This window comes from Ictidomys tridecemlineatus, chromosome 9 (assembly GCF_052094955.1).
Source record: "Ictidomys tridecemlineatus isolate mIctTri1 chromosome 9, mIctTri1.hap1, whole genome shotgun sequence".
NCBI lineage: Eukaryota > Metazoa > Chordata > Mammalia > Rodentia > Sciuridae > Ictidomys > Ictidomys tridecemlineatus.
Window position 1 is genome coordinate 56,879,402 of NC_135485.1, and position 19,338 is coordinate 56,898,739.

Here is a 19,338-nt window from a genome sequence, read left to right on the forward strand (position 1 = left end):
TTTCAGTACTGTTATCAGGTATATAAACATTTAAGATTGCTATGTTTTGATAAAATAAGCCCTTTATATTTAAGAAATGACTTTCATTATATCTGGTAGAAGACCAGGTCTGAAATTTACCTAGATAATTTAATACCCACTGTACCTTGCCTTATTATTATTGTTCTTGTTATTTTTGAAGTGCAATATTTTTGGGCAGGATACACTTTTGAATCTTGCTCTTTTTATAAAATCCAATCTGATCTTTCTGCCTTTTTATTTGGGTTATTTAGACTATTTTTACTAAATGTGATGGTTGATATAGTAAAGATTAAATCTGTCGTTTTCTTATTTCCTATTTGTTCCTATTCCTTTTTTCTCCTGCTTTCTTCTTTTCTATCCCCTTTTGGATTAATTGAGTAACTCTTATGGTTTTATTTCATCTTCTTTTTTCACTCACAAGCTGTAATTCTTTGTTTTATTTTAGTAGTTGTTTGTAGGTTTGTAACAATACATCTTTACCTTTCACAGACTATATTCAAGTAATAGTGCATTTACATGTAAATATACATATGTGTGGATATGTATATGCATATATATATGAATATTATTATAGTATACTTGCAGTTCTCTCACAGTCCTTTTGCTGTTGTTGTTTTTACCTATGCTATAAACTATGCACTGTATTATTACTATTTTTGTTTGAACAATAAGATTTTTTTAAGATATTTTTTTAAAAATAAGAAAAAAATCTTATATGTTCATGTAGTTCCCATTTTCACTGCTTTTCAATCCATCTGGTATCATTTTGCCTGAGGGACTTATTTTAACATTATTTATGATACATTTTTGCTGGTAACATTACCTCAGCATTTCTATGTCTGAAAACATCATTTTTAATCTTCATTCTTGAAAATTACTTTCACTATATATTTAATTATGGGTTGATAGTTTGGGGGGTTTTGTTTTTAGAGCTTTTAAAAATGTTATTGCATTGTATTCTCATGTGCATTGTTTCTTTTTTAATTTTTTTAAGTTTTTGCTGGACCTTTATTTTTTAATTATTTATATGCAGTGCTGAGAATCAAATTCAGTGCCACACACATGCTAGGCAAGTGCTGTACCACTGAGCCCCAACCCCAGCTCCTCACATGCATTATTTCTAGTAAAAAAAAAAAAGCTCCTATTATATTTTTTCCTTCCTTTTTTTTTTTCCTCCTCCTTTTTGCCTTTTTGCTTTTCTTAGTTTAGCTTTGTCTTGGTTTGTTTCTTGTGCTTGGGTTTGTACTTATTTCTCGAGTTGTTGAAGGGTTTTGTTTTTATTTTTAATCTGAGCTCATATTTTCTATCAAATAGGAAAAATTTTGGCCACAAATATTTCTTCCTATCCCAACTTTCCTTTCTTCTCCTTTGGGGGAAGATAGATAGATAGATAGATAGATAGATAGATAGATAGATAGATAGATAGATAGATAGATAGATCTGTCTGGAATTGTACTACTAGCTGTTCTTTTTTGTTTTGTTTTTTACTATTAACCTCTTTCTCTCTCTCAACCATTCTCAGTAGTTCCTTTTGTTGGATCTTCACATTCACTAATCTTTTCTTCTGAAATATCTAATCTGTCACTTTCTCCAATGTATTTTTACCCCATACATTGTAACCTTTTAACCACAGATGTTCTATTTGAATCTTTTATACATCTTTCACGTCTTTACTTTTTTAATATATGTAATACAGTTTTTAAAATAACCTTAATTCCCTCCTGTGCCAATAATTAATATCAATTCTGAGGTTGATTTTCATCAATCAGTTTATCTGTTAATGTGGCTAATTTTTTTTTTTTTGCTTGTTTATATACTTGGTAAATTTTGTGTGTTGCATGGTGTGGATTTTAATTTTCTGAATGCCAGATATTTCTGTATTCTCTCTTCTTGAGCATTATTTTTGAATACAGTTATTTAGAAACAGTTTGGTCCTTTCAGATTTGTTTTTCTTGGCAGGATTAGAACAGTGTTAGTCTAGGACTATTCATTATCCATTACAGAGGCAAGATCCTTTCATGTACATTACTCAGTGTTCCATAAATCTTACAGTTTCACATCTGGCTGCTGGTGAATAGTATCCATACCCTATGAGCTCCTTGCACTGTAATATTTTCTGATTATTCTTTCCTCATCCTTGAGTAGTTTTCTCATATGCATGTACTTATCTTAATCAGCACAGTATTCATGGTGAAGACTCTGAAGATCTCCAGAGATTTCTCTCTGGGAGGCGTTCTCCTTTCTAGTACTTTCTTCTTAAATTTTAACCACCTTGGTATCCCTGGATATTTGACACTCTCTCCTCAACTCTGTCTGCCAATCTCTGCATGGGTTTCCCCTCCTTATACGGAGACCTACAAACTCGAAAAGCAATAAGCTGGAGCAATCATGAAACTCACCTCTTTGTTTTCCTTCTGTCCACGATAGTAGGATAACTTCTTTGCCCAGCATCAGTTAATCTTCAGAACTGTCTTTCAAGTCTTTTGGCTATTCATTGTTGTTTTGGGGTAGGAATCAATCAACTCTTTTATTTCATCTCGGCTAGAAGCAAAGAATTGTTCACTAATTTTAATATTAAACATCACCTTTTCAAAATTATAGTAACTGTATAAAATATGTGTTTTTCTCAATTTTTAAATGAAAATGGGAAAAAATGTATACCCAGCACACTTTAAGTATAACCATAATAAATATTGAGAGGAGTTAAATTATCTCTTTAAAATACCAAGACCAGAGTCCTTTCTAAATACCTAACACACAACTTTAGGACCTGCTCCAGTACTCTTTTCATCTTTTATAAAGTGAAAATTCATCAAAAGTAACTCAGGGCTGGGATAGCTCAGTGGTAGAGCACCTGCCTAGCATGTGTGAGGCACTTGATTCAATCCTCAGCACCACATAAAATAAGATATTGTGTCCATTTATAACTAAAAAAAAAATTTTTTTAAGGAAAATAAAGAGGATTAAATTATTTTAAAATAGTAACTCAGTTAAAAATTTAACAATTTAAATGCATATGATAGATAAAAATTAAGCTTATCATTGCCAAACTTAACGAATGAAAGCTATATAGTTGTAGTGTCATGAAGTTCATAGCAGGTATGAACCCCCAGATAAGAAATGCACTCATGTATATCTAACCTTAGGAAAAAGAGAAATCTAGGCACTCTGATTTTTGTTACTACCCCCATCCTCTTCCTGTATTCTTTAAGCCTTCAAGTATCACCAACTTAAAGACCTCTATACTTCATAAATGAAGAAACAACTGAAGCCTAGTAATAAGCTTTTTTTTTTTTTTTGGTATTGATGATTGAACGCAGGGGTGTTCAACCACTGAGCCACATCCCCAGCCCTTTTTTTATATTTTATTTAGAGACAGTGTCTTGTTGAGTTGCTAAGTGCCTCACTAAGTTGCTGAGGCTGATTTTGAACTTGCAGTCTCCTGCCTCAGCCTCCCAAGCCACTGAGATTACAGGCATGCGCCACCATGCCCAGCACGTTAGTAATAAGCTTTTATCTTACTACTTGTGTGTATGACTTAATAACTTGGTGTTTATGTTTTTAGGAACATAGCTACAGTGTAATGGACAGTCCAAAGAAACTTAAGCATAAATTAGATCATGTGATCAGCGAGCTTGAGGATACCAAGGAAAGTCTACGGAATGTTTTAGACCGAGAAAAACATTTTCAAAAATCATTGAGGAAGACAATCAGGGAATTACAGGATGAATGTCTGATCAGCCAAGAAACAGCAAATAGACTGAATGCTTTCTGTTGGGAGTGTTGTCAGGAGAGCATAGAATGAGACTATATTTCATGAAATAATTTCATGTTCTACCTAAAATTGACCTTGATACAACTTTCTAGAAAACAATTCTCATGTACCATCACTAAACAATATCTATCATTGACAGTACTTTGGATTCTCTGGAGCATTATACATTATAGTTGTTTTCCAAAGACTTTTTTGAAGATGTGCAGAAATATTATAGTTATCATGTTTTTGTGTGACTTCTGACAATTATGTTTTTACAAACTTAAATTAGTGCCAAGTCAGTATTGTAAGATGTTAAAATCTGAAGAAAATTCTACAGAAATAAGAAAATGACATCAAATTAGCTACATTAAGATAAAATAACAGGAACTAGACACTTATTCAGTGACATCAGATTTTTAGCTTCAGAAAAATACCATGAATAGGTTTTATGATAAGTACATTGAAATTTTAGAAGTATTTTACTAAAAAGCAGAATTCATTTATAACACACATCCATCTTGGATCTTTTTATAAGTCTCATTTTACTGCCTATACCACTGACCCTGAGAATAGCACCTGGTAAAGATTTTCTGTATTTTAAAATTATTAAGAGCCAATTTAAGAAGACCGTTCATGAGATCTGTTTTTCAATACAGTATATCATTCCTCCTCGTGAGAGATACTTTGATGTAAACCAGAATAGTTTGAAAACCAAAACAAAAGGGTCATAAATTTGATCTTTAGATGGTTAGTTGCTTTAACAGCTCTCAAATTTTGCTTCATGACTTATTTCATAAAGGTATATCTTCAAAATCTGAATGCCAGAATTAGCTGAATACTTATAATGCTGCTTTATATTTTATAGAAGGTACTATTGCTGAAATTTTAAAATATAGAATAAATCATTAAAAATAATAAATGGGTCCTCCAATGGAAATAGGAACTAGAGGAGTGGATTTTTTGTTCAAAGGCTTTTATTGAGAAAAACAGGTATGTAAAATAGTTTTAGAATAGATTCTTACCAAATATACAAAAGAATAACTCTTAGCTATTTTCTGAATGATCCAAGTGTCAGGAATTTATCTTCTTTTCTAATTTCTTACTAAAACAACTGGAATTAAGAGCTGTAAGTACAGTGAATTAGGATAAAAATATTGGCCAAAAGTCACACTGTACTTTGAGGCGCATATAAGTGAGCCTTAAGTTCATGCTATAATAGTGAGCATTTGAGTATCAGTTGTTTTGTTGTGTTAATAAGAAATGAACTGCATTTTGTGCTAATTTGTTCATGGTAATTTTATTTGTGTTACATTAATATCAATAAGGATGAGGTCACTTGAGGGTTTTTTGTATTTAAGAATTTCTGTTTTAATGCATGTTATGTTTTATATAGGAGTCCAAACTTTCCCTCTAAATCAGATTTTACCCACATTTGAAAGATAAGCATAATGCTTAAGAGGAAATCACTTAGATTTTCTTTTTTTACTATCTAAAATCTTTCATTACTTCATTTATTTTAATTTAATGAGTACTCTAATGAAATGTTTGGGTAAAATCGTAGGTTTTATGGAAATACTTTGATAGAAATTGAGACTTTTTCTTTACCCTATTCCTAAACATATGAATTAAAGCAAGTGAGTGGATAATGACAAAAAGTAAAAATCGAAACACAGTGTCTCCAAAGTCCATCACTTTACTGGCTACTTAGATTAAGAAAGCCTGGAAGACATTTTCCCTACTTTTTAGTCAGGGCCCTTACCACCTGCCACTCAAAACAAATACGTAAACAGTATGTACCTCAGTTCTCTGTCCCACAGATTCTAGTCCAGTTCTTCTGGGAAGAACTGTCCTGTATGTTGTGAAACCACATCATCCCCCATCCAACCAAGGCTGCCCCAAGGGTTCTCCTTGCTTTTTAAAGCTTGTAGTGGCCACTAAATCCCAGAGCACACCAATACTATCAGTTCAACTTCAGTACCAAATCAGAGTGAAGGACTTGATGTGGTATTTTTCTTCATATCAGGTTAAATTTCTGAAAATAGACTTTGGTTGCTATTTCTGAAATTTCTGAAAATAGACTTATGGTTACACCATAGTCTTCATTTTGAGAAAACATGAAATGTACTAAATATATATTTCATATTAATAAAAAGAAAATTCTTATAGAAATAATTGAGTGAAAAATCTATTATTTATTTGAAAAATAAAATATTTTCTGTAGTAATGTGTCGTGACTTTTTTCACATCTTTCCCTCCATCAGTAACTCTTAAGATGGGTATTCCCAGCTGGATAACCCAAGTGACAATCTTGGATCAGACCACAATAAGAACTGGCCATACAGCCCCCGCTGTTTTAGACCACACTCAAAACTTACAGACTTTTATGTCATCCAGTGTATAGGCAAGAGCAATAATATTCCTAGGTGTGAAATAGACTACCTTCAAAATCCAAAGACATCTATTAGGCATTTGTGCCTCCTTCAGAGTTGGGCATACAAATTATAGTAATTTGTCTTCACTTTAGAGAAGATGTCCCAGAGTGTACCACATCACTGGACATACCTCCCCCAAATTTTTACTGATATGTAGGCCTCTTAAAATTTTTATAGATTTTTATTTCACTCTCTAGAGTATGGATGCTTTATCTAGGCCTCCATTTTATTAGTCACTTCTTGCTCATCTCATTGGATTAACATAATCCATCCTTGTAGTAATCTAATTTTCTTTAGAATGTGTATCTGATCTAGGTTTCTTAATAACAAGCAATAGCATTAACATCTTAGGGCAAGACTACATACTGTTGTCCATTCCACGTGAATATGAACTGTTTCTGATCCTTTTATAGGGATCAGTCTAAATTTTGCAGAGGCCAGAGTGGTGAATCAAATGGAGATATGATGAAGGCTACCACTCCAGCATCTTGTAGCCCCATAGCAAATCCACAGAAAACTGAAATAGAGGGATAGTATGCAAAAAAAGTGTTAACAGTAGAAGGCCAGACACTAGTCTTAGGAAGGCCTATGGGATTGAAAGGTTGGGGAGGAGGGACTTGAATTTGGGGAGGGATCCCATCATTCCCTAACTGATAAGAGTGGCTCACTCTACCTTAACTAAAAAACAACATGGTTTATAATTGACATCCACTTGCTTTCCGGAATCTGGAATTTTGGAATGTTTCATGAAAAGTGTGCATCTGTGACCAGCCCCCAGGAAAACCTTGGACATTGAATCTTTCACACACTTCCATGGTATACACCATTTCATATAGTCACAGTTTGGTGCTATAAGAATTAAGTGTGTACTGTGTGACAACATTGAGAAGGGACTCTTGGAAGCTTAACATCTGATTTCCCCTAGACTGTTCCATGTGTTTTCCCTTTGCTGATTTTGTTTTTTGTATTTTTCCCCTGCAATCCTAGCCATATATACAACTATATGCTAAATTCTGTGAACCCTCCCAGGAATCATCAAACCTGGGGGTGCTTGGAGACCTCAACACAGGTGTCCTTCTGGAATTGCTTGTCATAGTCTGCATTTAAAAAACAGAAGATAAACTAAGCAATCTGCAAAACTAGCCAAAAACCTAAAATAATGCCTTCCTATAGTCCTGGCACCCTGGCACTATTTTTATTGGGCTATTCTTACATAATGTCTTTTATCCTAAACAGTCTTTAAAATACCCTCCTCCCTTTTTCTCCCTGAAATGTGTGTGTATATAATAATCCTCCAAACATTGAAATCCATCCAGGTACCTCCAGTATGACACAAATCCATCCAAACTCCATTCCACTTGGTGGGATTTCACCTAGAGTTCTCAAAAGAGCAATATCCCTGCCTTGAGATGGCTCAAACAAACCCATAATTCATTCACAGCCCCCAACAAATGTCCTGGAGAAACAACTGTCTGTCCCCTGCTCCCATATCACTCATCTTCCCCAGTTGTGCCTCTGATCATAGAATTGTGCCTGATGCACAACAGTAGTTGGTGGAAATGGACATGGAAAAAGAAAATGTTGAATCAGAGCCAGGAAACTCGGGAGCAGAAGTGGCAATTTGTAATCTAGGAGCCACATGGAAATTGATGGTGAACATTAATAACAGCAGATGAAGAGGAGACACTATGGACCTAGTACATTTATCAGTTCAATTCTCAATTTTCAAGTATAGGAACTACATTACCAGAGAATGTACTAGACATTGGAGAAACAACAAAGAAAGACCCAGTTGCTGTCCTCAAGGAGGATACAGACTGGTAAAAGAGTTCTAAAAGCCATAATCCAGGAATGCTAAGAATTATTATCTCAGGAGGATAACTTCTTAAATATTGCATTTGTCTCCACTATGCCCTGCTTTGATGGACAACACACATACTCAATAGATTTATAGCATTACATGTTGAAGTATTTGTTCATTTATTTTTAAAACTTACCTTGTCAGGTACATGAAGAAGTATCTACTAAAATATTCCATGTAATAATCTATGGCATTGTCTGGTTTCAAAGCCCCATGCACTATCATGAAGGATACAGAGATGGATAAGATGAAGGCATTCACAGCCTCTCTTTCAGGTCCTGCCTGGGCAAGGGAATGGGTACCCATCTGATGGATGGGCTGGCTGCAAAATAAAAGCTATGAAACTAGCACCACAAAATAAACACAAAAGACCAGAAACATATTTTAAAGAGTGGAGGCAGTGACGGATTAAGTCAACCAGAGGGGTACAGCTTCTAACAAAGAAGGCACCTGGACTTGCTTTATTATAGCAGTACAGATCAAAAGGGATCTGTAGGGTTAAGCTTTCAGTGTGGGAGGAGTCTTGTCTCAGGGCTTGCTTCTTCATGGAAAACAGGATATGGGTGAGGATAAGGACTCTTAGTGGGTCACTCTCATCTCGGGGGCTGTGCTGGAACGTGAGCGGTGAACTAGAACAGGGCACCAAAGTGAACTGGACATTCTGGAACCGGTGGATTCTGCCTGGGAGTTTCCAAGACCTGCCTTCTCAGCCCAGTGGCTGGAATGTTGTGCAGTTCACCCACAGCTCATGGATGGCTTCTGCAGCAACCCACAGGGTCACGCAGATATATCTCATACAGATATTGTGGCAACTAAAGGTATTGAGAATGAAACTGGCAGAGCTCAAAACTCCACACTGAAGCGTGAGTGTGTCAGCATGCACACCTACTAAATCCTGTCTCAGAACAGGATTCTGTTAGCACCTTCATCGGATGTGAAAATAGATACCGGGAGTTGACCTGAGTTCAAATCCCAGGCAGGTCTGATCTTTTTTTTTTGGGGGGGGGGGGGTTGGGGAGTCTGGATGTAGAGGTTCTGACCATGGAAATGTACAAGGCAGCGTTCCTTTAGTGAGCAAACTCGGGGAGATGGGACCTGCTTCCCACCTTTGGTATATTTTGCAGTCTTTTCCAGGCACTCTTGAGATAACCAATGCATGCTTGGCCAAGCACATGTCTAATCATAAGCAAAACATCTTACATTGTGACCAAATGTAACCCATTGATATAAAGCCAGCCACTCAGATGAGCAGCCATTTTGCCACTTAGCCATTGCTGCCTCTGCATCTTACTTCTGTCTCCTTTTGTTTTCTTTTCTGGGGAGTACTGGGGAACTCAGAGGCACTCAACCACTGAGCTACAACCCCAGCTCTATTTTTTGTATTTTATTTAGAGACAGAGTCTCACTGAGTTTCTTAGCACCTTGCCAGTTGCTGAGGCTGGCTTTGAACTCACAATCATCCTGTCTCAGTCTCTGAATCTCTGGGATTACAGGAGTGTGCCACCGCTTATTACTCATGGGATCTAATAAAATAACTGAAATTCTCTGACCATTTACAAAGTAGATGATAATATCTTTGTTACTTAGTTGTGGAGAAAAAAATTATTACATATAAAACCCAGACCATACAATGAGCCTTCCATGTATTGTTGTCTTTCTTCCTTAAATCCTATCCCAGAAACATGGGGAAAAGAATAAGAACAGAAAGAAGGGCAAAAAGCAAGAGAAGAAAACACATTTAACAGGAAATGATAGTGGTTTAGTCAACTGGGACCAGATAGGCTATTCGTGCCTTAAATACCCTTCCCTTCTTGTGGCAGTTCAAAAACAGGCAAGGAACGTTGTCCTATTTAAAAAAGAAATTTTTATTTAATCACCACTCTTACTAGGTATGCTGGTGCACATCTGTAGTCTCAGCAATTTGGGAGGCGGAGGCAGGAGTACTGTAATTTCGAGGTCAGCCTCAATAACTTCTCAAAAAAATAAAAAGGGCTGAGGATGTATCTCAGGAGTAAAATGGCTCTGGGTTTAATCCCCAATAACAAAAAATAAATTTAAAAATTACCATCCTCCTCTCCATCCTCCCACCCCAACTCTGACAAGCTATGTAATCCATCTTAGACATGTTTAATTCATTCACCCATTCATCCAACTTTATAAAACACCTTAAATAGGGCTACCCAAAATGTGGCTCACAGACCAGCATAAGAGTTAAGGAACTTGCACCAGAATGCAGATCAACTACATCGGGAAGCACACTATTTAATTCAGTCAACATTTTTTTTATTTCTATAAGTGAAACATTATGTTGCTTGACATTCAGCAACAAATGTTTATCTCATTCTTGCACCAGTCAGAAAAAGTTCACAGATTGGCTACTTTGAGGAGCGCTGTCTCAGAGTGGCAAGTCAGTAAACAGGCAATATTTGAACCCACCTAAACTATGGTTTGTGGTCAATTGACAGCAGAAGAATTCCCGACAGATTTGTGTCGGATAATAAATTCCCAGATCTTGTGGCAGAGCTTAAGCATTTGAAAGGTAACATCACATCTGACTCAGCAGATCTGAGCTTCATGATTCTCAAAACAGAAGTAGTTTTATTAAAATAAAGAGTAAGCTGTACAGACAGTGCAGTATGCTAACCATAAATACTAGTGATGAGTACCTTGTGAAGAAGGCATTCAGCTATAGACTTGGAGTAAATGTACTCAACATTCAATTTCAGTAAAACTGAAGGGTATTGGTATTTATTTAAAAGGTAGATTTCATAAAGGTACAAAATGTTGACAAGCTACATAGAAAGAATTTGCCTCTGAATTTCTGGGGATTTTTCAAATTTTTTGGTTGCCACTCTTACTATGACACCTGTAAATAGGTCTGAAAAGTGGGGAGTATCTTGATTTTTGAGATACACATTTCACCTTTTGGTAGCCATCACATTATCTGGCCATATTTCCTTGCAAAGATAGGAAATGGTTTTAACTAGAAACAAGACGTGACTATCCAAAGGCTCAAACTCAGCAAGGCACCATAGAGACTGATAAATTTAAGAGTGAAATGCAACTGTATTCTATAAGTTAAAACTAAAAACTATTTTAGCAAGTTATTTTTAAATGTACCTGGTGGCAAAAGGACTCTGCTTGTGCCCAAAATGGGTTGTGTGAGGATTATTTGTAAGAAAATGGAAGGAAACCCAAATGTCCATCAAATGATAGCTGAGTACACTAAACTATGGTGAGTCCATAGAATCAAATAGTAAACAAGCAACAATTCCAAAGGAAGATTAATTTATATTTATCAACATGGGGAGAAATTTAAATGGGGGGAAAAAAACACAGTTCATGGACAACTCAAAATAGTACCTCATTATATAACATTGCTTAAAACTCAGTTACAAAACAATTTCTATATCTGTGTATAGATATAGATATCTACATAAATATAGATACATATATATACACAACATATGTAAGTGTATAGAAGAGGAAATGGAAGGATATATGCCAAATTATTAAAAGTGATTACCTTTCCAGAGGGGTGCATATACTTTCCTGTGAGGCAGAGAGAGAAAGATGGATGTGGTAGAGGAAAAAAAGAAAAATGGTAGGCAGAAAGAGAGGGAAAATTTTCTTTTTTTTAATTACAACAATTTGTTATCATTTGAATACAATTTATTCCTACCAAAACTCACATTGAAAGCTTGTCCCCCAATACAGCAGTGTTGGAAGTGGGGCCTAATGGAAGGTGTATGGGTCATGGGGTGGAGCCCTGAAGGGATTAATGTAGTTCCCTTGAGAGGGGGTTCATTATCAAGAGAACTGACTATTTTAAAGCATCCAGTCCCTTTTGTCCCCTCCCCTCTTCCATTGTTGCCATCATGTTATGATGTAGCACGAGGCTCTCACCAGATGGGACCACTAGATCTTGGAACTTTCCAGCCTCCAGAACTGTGAGCTAAATAAACCTCTTTTCCTCAGAAATTCTACAGTCATAGGTGTTCTGTTATAGCAATAGGAAAGAGACTAAAATAAGCATTCTACAAATTTAAACAAAACCATTTCAACTCTAAAAAACTAAGGGCTGCTTATTATTACTTTCATCATTTCTCTGGGACATAGGCTGAAGTTAGTTCCAAGTCTTGAATTACTACCATGTCCTGTGACACCTGAATATTTTAAAGAAATCTCCCAAACCCCTGCCAGCTTAACTATTGAGATTTCTACAAACCACTGTCTGGGGAGGTGTGGTTACAAGGTTTTACTTAAGTTAGCTCTGACAGGTGACCTAAAAGAACCTGAAAAATAACTCCAACCCCTGTAAAGAACATTTAGATAGTTTAGCAACTTACTTATTACCTCAGAAAACTAAAAACATGCCTTCTAAATCCTGTTGAAAAGTGTTAACACACACTCAGAGAGCTAATCAGAATTTTCATAAATCCTCATATTTCTTCCCTTCCTTTGTTTTGCTTCAGATGTCTATGTTCAAGAAGAAACATTTGTTTGAAGAAGAAAAATATTATTTTTGGTAACACTGACAGCTAACCTATATAAGGTGCCAATCAAAGTGTTTACAGTTTTATTAACTCATTTAACACACAACAGCCCTGTAAGATAGGTAACTGTTGTCATTGTTTTACAGACAAGGACTTAACAGAGAAAAGTAACTTGTCCAAGGTCTCACAACTGGTTGAATGATAAGGATAATGAGAAGAATTCCATTATTGTCCACTCAGATCTGCAATGCCAGGCCCAGAGATTTCAATTCACTAAAGGTTGAATTGTTGTGGAATCTTCACAAGGTGTTGAAGACCAGACTCCAATCATTCCATTCAGAAGCTCCAACAGGGGCATGTGGAGGCCAAAGGATGAAATGTGAACTCATCCTGCGTCTGAAGCTGAGGGGAACCCAGAGTTACTCATCACCACAATCTGAATTTGTCTGATGCTGCTGACAGGCACAAACAGAGCGGTTGAGCACTCAGAGTGAAGTCACCTTACCACACCCACAGGCAAGACACTCAAGTATCCGTGGGTACAAGAATCTGTCTAGTAACCTGGTTTCTCCCAGCCCACAGAAAGGATTCATGGAATGAGAAAAAAAATAAATAATCTTGATCTTTGCTAATGCTTCACTCAATCTAAAACAATGTTCCACTCCATGACTACATCAATAGTCTATGATCAAATACAAGAGTATAAAAGTTAATCATTCTTTTTTCCACTTTTTAATACTTGGCTTAATATAGAATTTTCATTCTACCCAAATGGTTATGCTTCAGAATTCGTTTTAGCAAACCATCTGCAAAATAGAGCTGGCACCTGAGTTCAAATGGTGTTGTCAGAATCTGGTATCTCTCCACTTTGTTAATCACAAAGTAATCACAAAGCCTCTCAGGTAGGTATGTCTCCTGACACCTTCAAGTCCAAATGCAAAATGTGTGCTGTCTTTCTATTCACTCATACAAATGTCCCAGGCCTACTCTTGACTTGGCTTAATTGACTTGGCTTGTGTTAAATGCCTAAATCAAGTGCTGTGGCCACAGAAATGCTATGTTATGACTGGTAGACATAGGTTACCCCCCAATTCTGGAATAAGGAAAGTGGGAAATGAAGATTTTGTAGGGGAAACTTAGGTAATTAGAATTGGAATGGGTGTTAGACTGGCAGGCACAAACATTGACAGTGGAAATGAGAGAAGAGAATGGTCTCTGAGATGGATGGTGGAAGGGCATGGCTGCAGAATGAAGTGTTGTTTTTTTTTTTTAGCAAATCTCTTCATTGACATTTGTCCACAGGAATAAGGGGAACAGTAAAGAAGTATTTCATCCTCGTTATGACCATCATGGTAGAAAAAATTGCCTTTAAATATACAATTGGGTCTACCAGGAAATATACAGAATTATTTTATCATTATATTTAGTTTAGAAACTAAATTCTATTCCTAATCTTTTGACAGAATGGTTCTCCAATTCACTAAAAACCAAATTCATTCACAGTGTTCATTTGCCGCAGTCTGGCTGGGCACAAAATCACGAGCCACTCAAGCAGGAACAAACTTTATTTCTGAAACTCCCGCCAATGCCACGCATGCTCCTGGGAAATATGCCAAACCACACACTCAGCATTCTCCCGGGCCACACTATACCAACAGGAAAATCCCTCCTCTGGAAATCCCTCCTACCTCATTTCCCCAACCAATGGGAACTCTCCAGGAGTCCCACTAGAGCTCCAAAGTAGCAGGCCCCAGGCGGACAGCCAGGGTCTAATATCCAATTGAATGCAGATCTTAACATAATCATATCATCTCAATGGCTTGCTGGCATCACCTTTCAACCAAAAATGCCATGCTTCATTCCTATTGGCTATGGCTCTCAGCATTCATTCATATGCTTATGTACTCACACAGTCCAGATCAATCTACTAAGTATCTGCCACATGTAAAGCACTGTGGGTCACCCCTAAATAAATATACCTTTGGGAAGTGAATCTTTTAAGCAGATAATCTTTTTTACCACCCACTCACACTCTCTCTGTGGGCTGTTGCTCTGTAAGGTAGGTAACTGTTGTCTTTGTTTTACAGTCAAGGACTTAACAGAGAAAAATAACTTGCTCACACTAGCCCAGTGAGGTAGGGCTATGGAGCTTTTGATGTTTTTCAGAGAAAATAAAAACTTTTGCGCGGCAATTTTTAAAAACTTTTTTATAATATTGTAGTTCCAAACAAAAAAAATGTAATTAACCCTAATGGCAAAGTCATATATCACTATCAGACCTAAAAATATTTTACAATAATCCCTTAATATCATCAAATACCCAGTCAGGGTTTCCCCTGTTGTCTTAATTTTTAATTAGAATTTATTTATTTGAAAATGAACCCAAATAAAGTACAAGGACTATAATTGGTTGATACCTCTCTTATCTCTCTCTCTCTCTCTTTTTTTTTTTTTTTTTTTTTTTTGGTAGTTGTAGATAGATAGCATGTCTTTATTTTACTTATTTTTGTATGCAGTGCTAAGGATCGAACCCAGCGCCTCATATATGCTAGGCAAGTGCTCTGCCACTGAGCCACAGCACCAGCCCTCTTATATCTCTTTTAATCTACATCTCCCTATCTGTCAGGAGCCATGATTTGAATTATGGTATCTGATTGTCCCGCCATAAGAGTGTTCCTCTGCTGGGTACTCTTGGTGCAAAGGCAGGAGTGAGACTGCCCAGTTGCCATGGTGACACCCTATTCAAAAGAGGTTCATGTTTGCCACAAGACTATCAGTCTTGACCCTGAGTTCAGATACCAGCTGCCAGTGGTAAAGAATCATGAGCATAAGTTGATAATTTTAATTGGGCCACTAGTCTTCAAACTTGGTCCTGCTTGCTTTGAAGAAGCTTTCTCACAGAAAACCCTTTTGATGTTAAAACCTATAAAATAAACATGCTGAGCTAGCTCTGGGTCATTACATCTCCCTCAGGGTGTAATGAACCACCTGGTCTCAGCTTTCTCGGTGTGTGTGTCTGTCTTTTCTAATCCCCCATCACCCCTCAAAGGGATTCTAAATTAAGGGTGGTGCAGGTGGAAGCACCTATTTCCCTCTTTATATTTATATATTTTATCTAAGAATATTTTTCTTTTCTCTTCTTTTTTTAACCTTGATGGTGGGAACCAAAGCCAGATGCTCACACATGCTAGTCAAGTGCTCTACCACAGCAAACTGAATCTTTTGTGCTATAGTACATGAGCAAATTTTAAGGATACTTTCATGGAATGTTTGCTGAAATAAGTTGACAGCAAAGGGAACAAAACACACCCAACACAATGATTAAGGGCAAGAATTCTGAAGCTAAATTGCCTGGGCTTATAGCATGGCTCTGCCACTTGTTAGTCACTTGACTTAACTCCCTGTGCCTCAGTTTTCTCATTTTGAAATAAATGAGGATGACAATATACCTCACGGAGTCGATGTCATTTAATTTTGTTTTGGTTTTTCGCAGTACTTGGGATCAAATTCAGGGCCTCGCACATACTATGCTCTACCACTGAGCCACACTCCCAGTGCTCATTGGGTTGTTTTAATGAATGGGTGATTTAATTATATCCAATGTTTAGAATGTAGTAAATTAAATATAGATGAGAAAATTAAGAGGTAATAAGGCTGACTGGTCCAAGGTCTCGTAATTAATTGGTAGGACGGCAGAGACTAACATACTGACTTATCCCACTAATTTAATTTTGGGTTTCACACCATTGATAAATGAGGGCTCTGACCCTGACCAGGATGTTACTCTCTTTTCTTGTTAAATCACTGGGATGATTTTAGGATCCTTCTCCAGGTCTCAGTCTCCCAATCTGAAAAATGAGGGAGTTGGAAGTGTACCTAAGATACCTGAAACCCTGTTTAGGAGAAATCCCAGCAGACAATTTCCCAGCAAGACTTGCACAGAAATTATCCAGGCCACAGAAATTAGTCAGCTGCACCTTCATCTGAGCACCAGCCACAGAACATTTATATCCCCCAAAAAGATCATCTATCCTGGCCAGCCTAAAGCTTCCCTCAGTGTGGCTCAACTCCCCCAACACACACACACACACACACACACACACACACATACACAACACACACACAGAATCCTGACTCATGGTGGACCTAGGGGCTGCTCCTTGGATTACTGGTTTACTCATTGGAGCCCCTTGAGTGTGGGATGTTTCTTTGAGGCCACTGCAGCATTTCAGTTACAAAAGGGAGAGTAGCTAATGCTGTTTAGGGCAGTTCACCTTTGCTTCTCCAACTCCTAGCAGCAGAACAGGCCTTTCCCACAGCAGTGGAGATAAGATTGGCAGGTAAAGCAGACTTACCCTCACGCAGACATCCTATTAGTCCTTAAGGGCATGAATGCCAAAGATGCAAGCTAGCCTGAAGCAATGGAGTCTGCCAACCTCTGGAGTCAGACTAATCTTCTGAAACCATGAGCCCAGAATAAACTGTTCCTCCTCTACGTTGTTCTTGTTCTTCATTAGGTATTTTTGTCAACATGATGAAAAGGCAATTACAGGTAATAAAGTGGGGAAACCAGAGAAGCCAGAGTCCACATGTGCATTGAAAATATTTGGTAAAGGTGATATAGATACAAACACTAGACAGACTGAAACCAATGAATAATCTCATCTTGACATTTGTTTAGAACAAGTTATCCTGCCAAATCTGTCTAAATCAGAAGACCCTTCAGTCACCAACAACTATTTCCTGGTATCCTCCCTCATAAAATAGCATCATAGGTATTGCTATGTTTATTGCAACCCCAAGCAGCAAATAATAAAAAGTGCTCTTTTTTTATTTTTCACAACATGGAATGTTTTATTCCTGTTGAAAGGCGTTCTGGGTAACAAACACATACTGCAGATTGATTATTTGTGCAGGGAGGTCACATGACAGCATAGGTATACTACACACAAACTAACAGAACCTGTGACAGAGTCACTGCTACCATTTCCTAATCCTCCTTGTAATAACTCATCCCTCCCCCATACCCAACCACATGACCCAGCTTGGCCAACCAGAGTTCTTCCCAAGGACTTTCTAAATTGTACTGACAAAAAAGAGCTGTTCCTCACAGGTTAAGCCAGAGGACATAAAACAAATGAGTTATTTAAATAAGAATATAAATGCACTAATGAATTTTGTGCCTTAAAGATTTTGTTCCTTTGTTTTATAAATTTCAGAATAATAGTGGCAAATAGAAAATATGTTACTTTGTTTTTGTTAGAGAGGAAAAAAAGAAAGAAACAAACAAACAAACTAGGAGTGGTGGCACAAACCCAGTGACTCAGGAGACTGATAGGAGGGTAAAAAGTTGGAGGCCAGCCTCAGCAACTTAGCAAGACTGTCTCAAAACAAAAAATAAATAAATAAATAAAGGTCTGGGGATGAAGTTCAGTGGTAGAGTATCCCTGGGTTTAATCTCCAGTATCACAAAAAAAAGAAAAAGAAAAGAAAAAACTTCAAAAGAAATAATACAAATGTCTGTCAAGTAAAAGGTTGGCTAAATAAATTACCACGGACCTATAAAACGAAACACTGTGCAGTAGGTAAGTAATTAGGCGGGATCTAGTTTTACTGGCATAGCAATATGTCTCCAGCTCAGGGGACCAGACAGACCATATAATACACTCACAGTTGTAAAATTACAGATGATGTTTCTGTGCTTCATGCTCCTATAGCTGGCATACTTCTTCTCTCATAACACTCAAAACTCTTCATGTTACTCCTGGGTAAATATCTAATGTCCCTGCCAGACTGGAAGGAACACTAATGTAAGCCCCCACCCCTTGACCCGTGTCTGGCCTTTGAATAAACAGAGTCAATAAAGAGTCCTGAAGCGGGTTGATCCAATGAACTGAGCCTGTCCTGGATGTTTTGTGATTCCATTTCTAACTGCTGACAAGTTATCACTTAATTATCTGATCTAACCAGGTGTGGCACCACCGGCCAATCATCCCAGCAACTTGGGAGGCTAAGGAGGAAGGATCACTTGATCCCAGGAGTTAGAGATCACCCAGGATAGCATATAGAGGGGAAAAAAAGATAAAACTCAAAAACAACAACAACAACAAAAAATCCAAAATAACAAAAAAATTATCCATTCTAGAACTTTGCCTGAGGAATTCATCACTTCCTTATTGTGAGTGTTTGCCTTCTAATTTATTCTGATTGAATGATGGAATGATTGGTACCTCATTAGATTATCCTTGCAGATTTCTTACACTGCCCTTCAAAGCTGGGAAGTATATTTAATTTTGCTTTTTCTACAATGTGCTGGGACATGCTCTGCTCAAAGTGGAGGTCATTTGAGTGACTGGATGATTTGGCAAGTATAACCTCCTAAAAATTAATTATAAATTAGGGTTATTATAATTTGATAACCACCACAAACACTCCCTCCTTTCACAGGCCTGCCTCTGTTGTTGAAGCTTTATGTCAAATATCCCCTTTATTCACACTCCTCTAAGGAAGCACTTGCCATAGTTTGAATCCTGAATGTCTCCCAAAGGCCCATGTGTTAAAGGTTTGGTCACCAGCCTATGGCACTATTGGAAGGTGGTAGAACTTTTGGGGAAGATAGTAATAGAAGAATGATCACTGAGGGATGCAAGTGATATACTAGAACCCCGGCCCTCTTTCTCTCCCTCTTTGCTTCCCCTATATCTTGTGGTGACCAGTTTTGCTCCATCACACACTCCCTGCCTCACCCCAAGGCCCAAAGCAATGGAGCCA

At 37.3% G+C, this 19,338-nt stretch overlaps 1 protein-coding gene and 1 long non-coding RNA gene across 3 annotated transcripts in view; one reads left to right on the top strand and one right to left on the bottom strand.

Moving 5' to 3' along the window:
* Positions 1-6,002, top strand: part of Thap6 (THAP domain containing 6) — a 14,771-nt gene extending 8,769 nt beyond the window's left edge. For both annotated transcript variants that reach the window (XM_005333235.5, XM_021731642.3), the window contains exon 5: positions 3,587-6,002. In XM_005333235.5, the coding sequence (XP_005333292.2) occupies positions 3,587-3,826 (240 nt within the window). In that variant the 3' untranslated portion in view covers positions 3,827-6,002. The remainder of the gene's footprint in view (positions 1-3,586) is intronic.
* LOC144366722 (uncharacterized) overlaps positions 1,773-19,338 on the bottom strand; it is a 47,058-nt gene continuing 29,492 nt past the window's right edge. The window contains exon 2 of the long non-coding RNA XR_013425830.1: positions 1,773-2,562. This is a non-coding gene — a long non-coding RNA (uncharacterized LOC144366722). The remainder of the gene's footprint in view (positions 2,563-19,338) is intronic.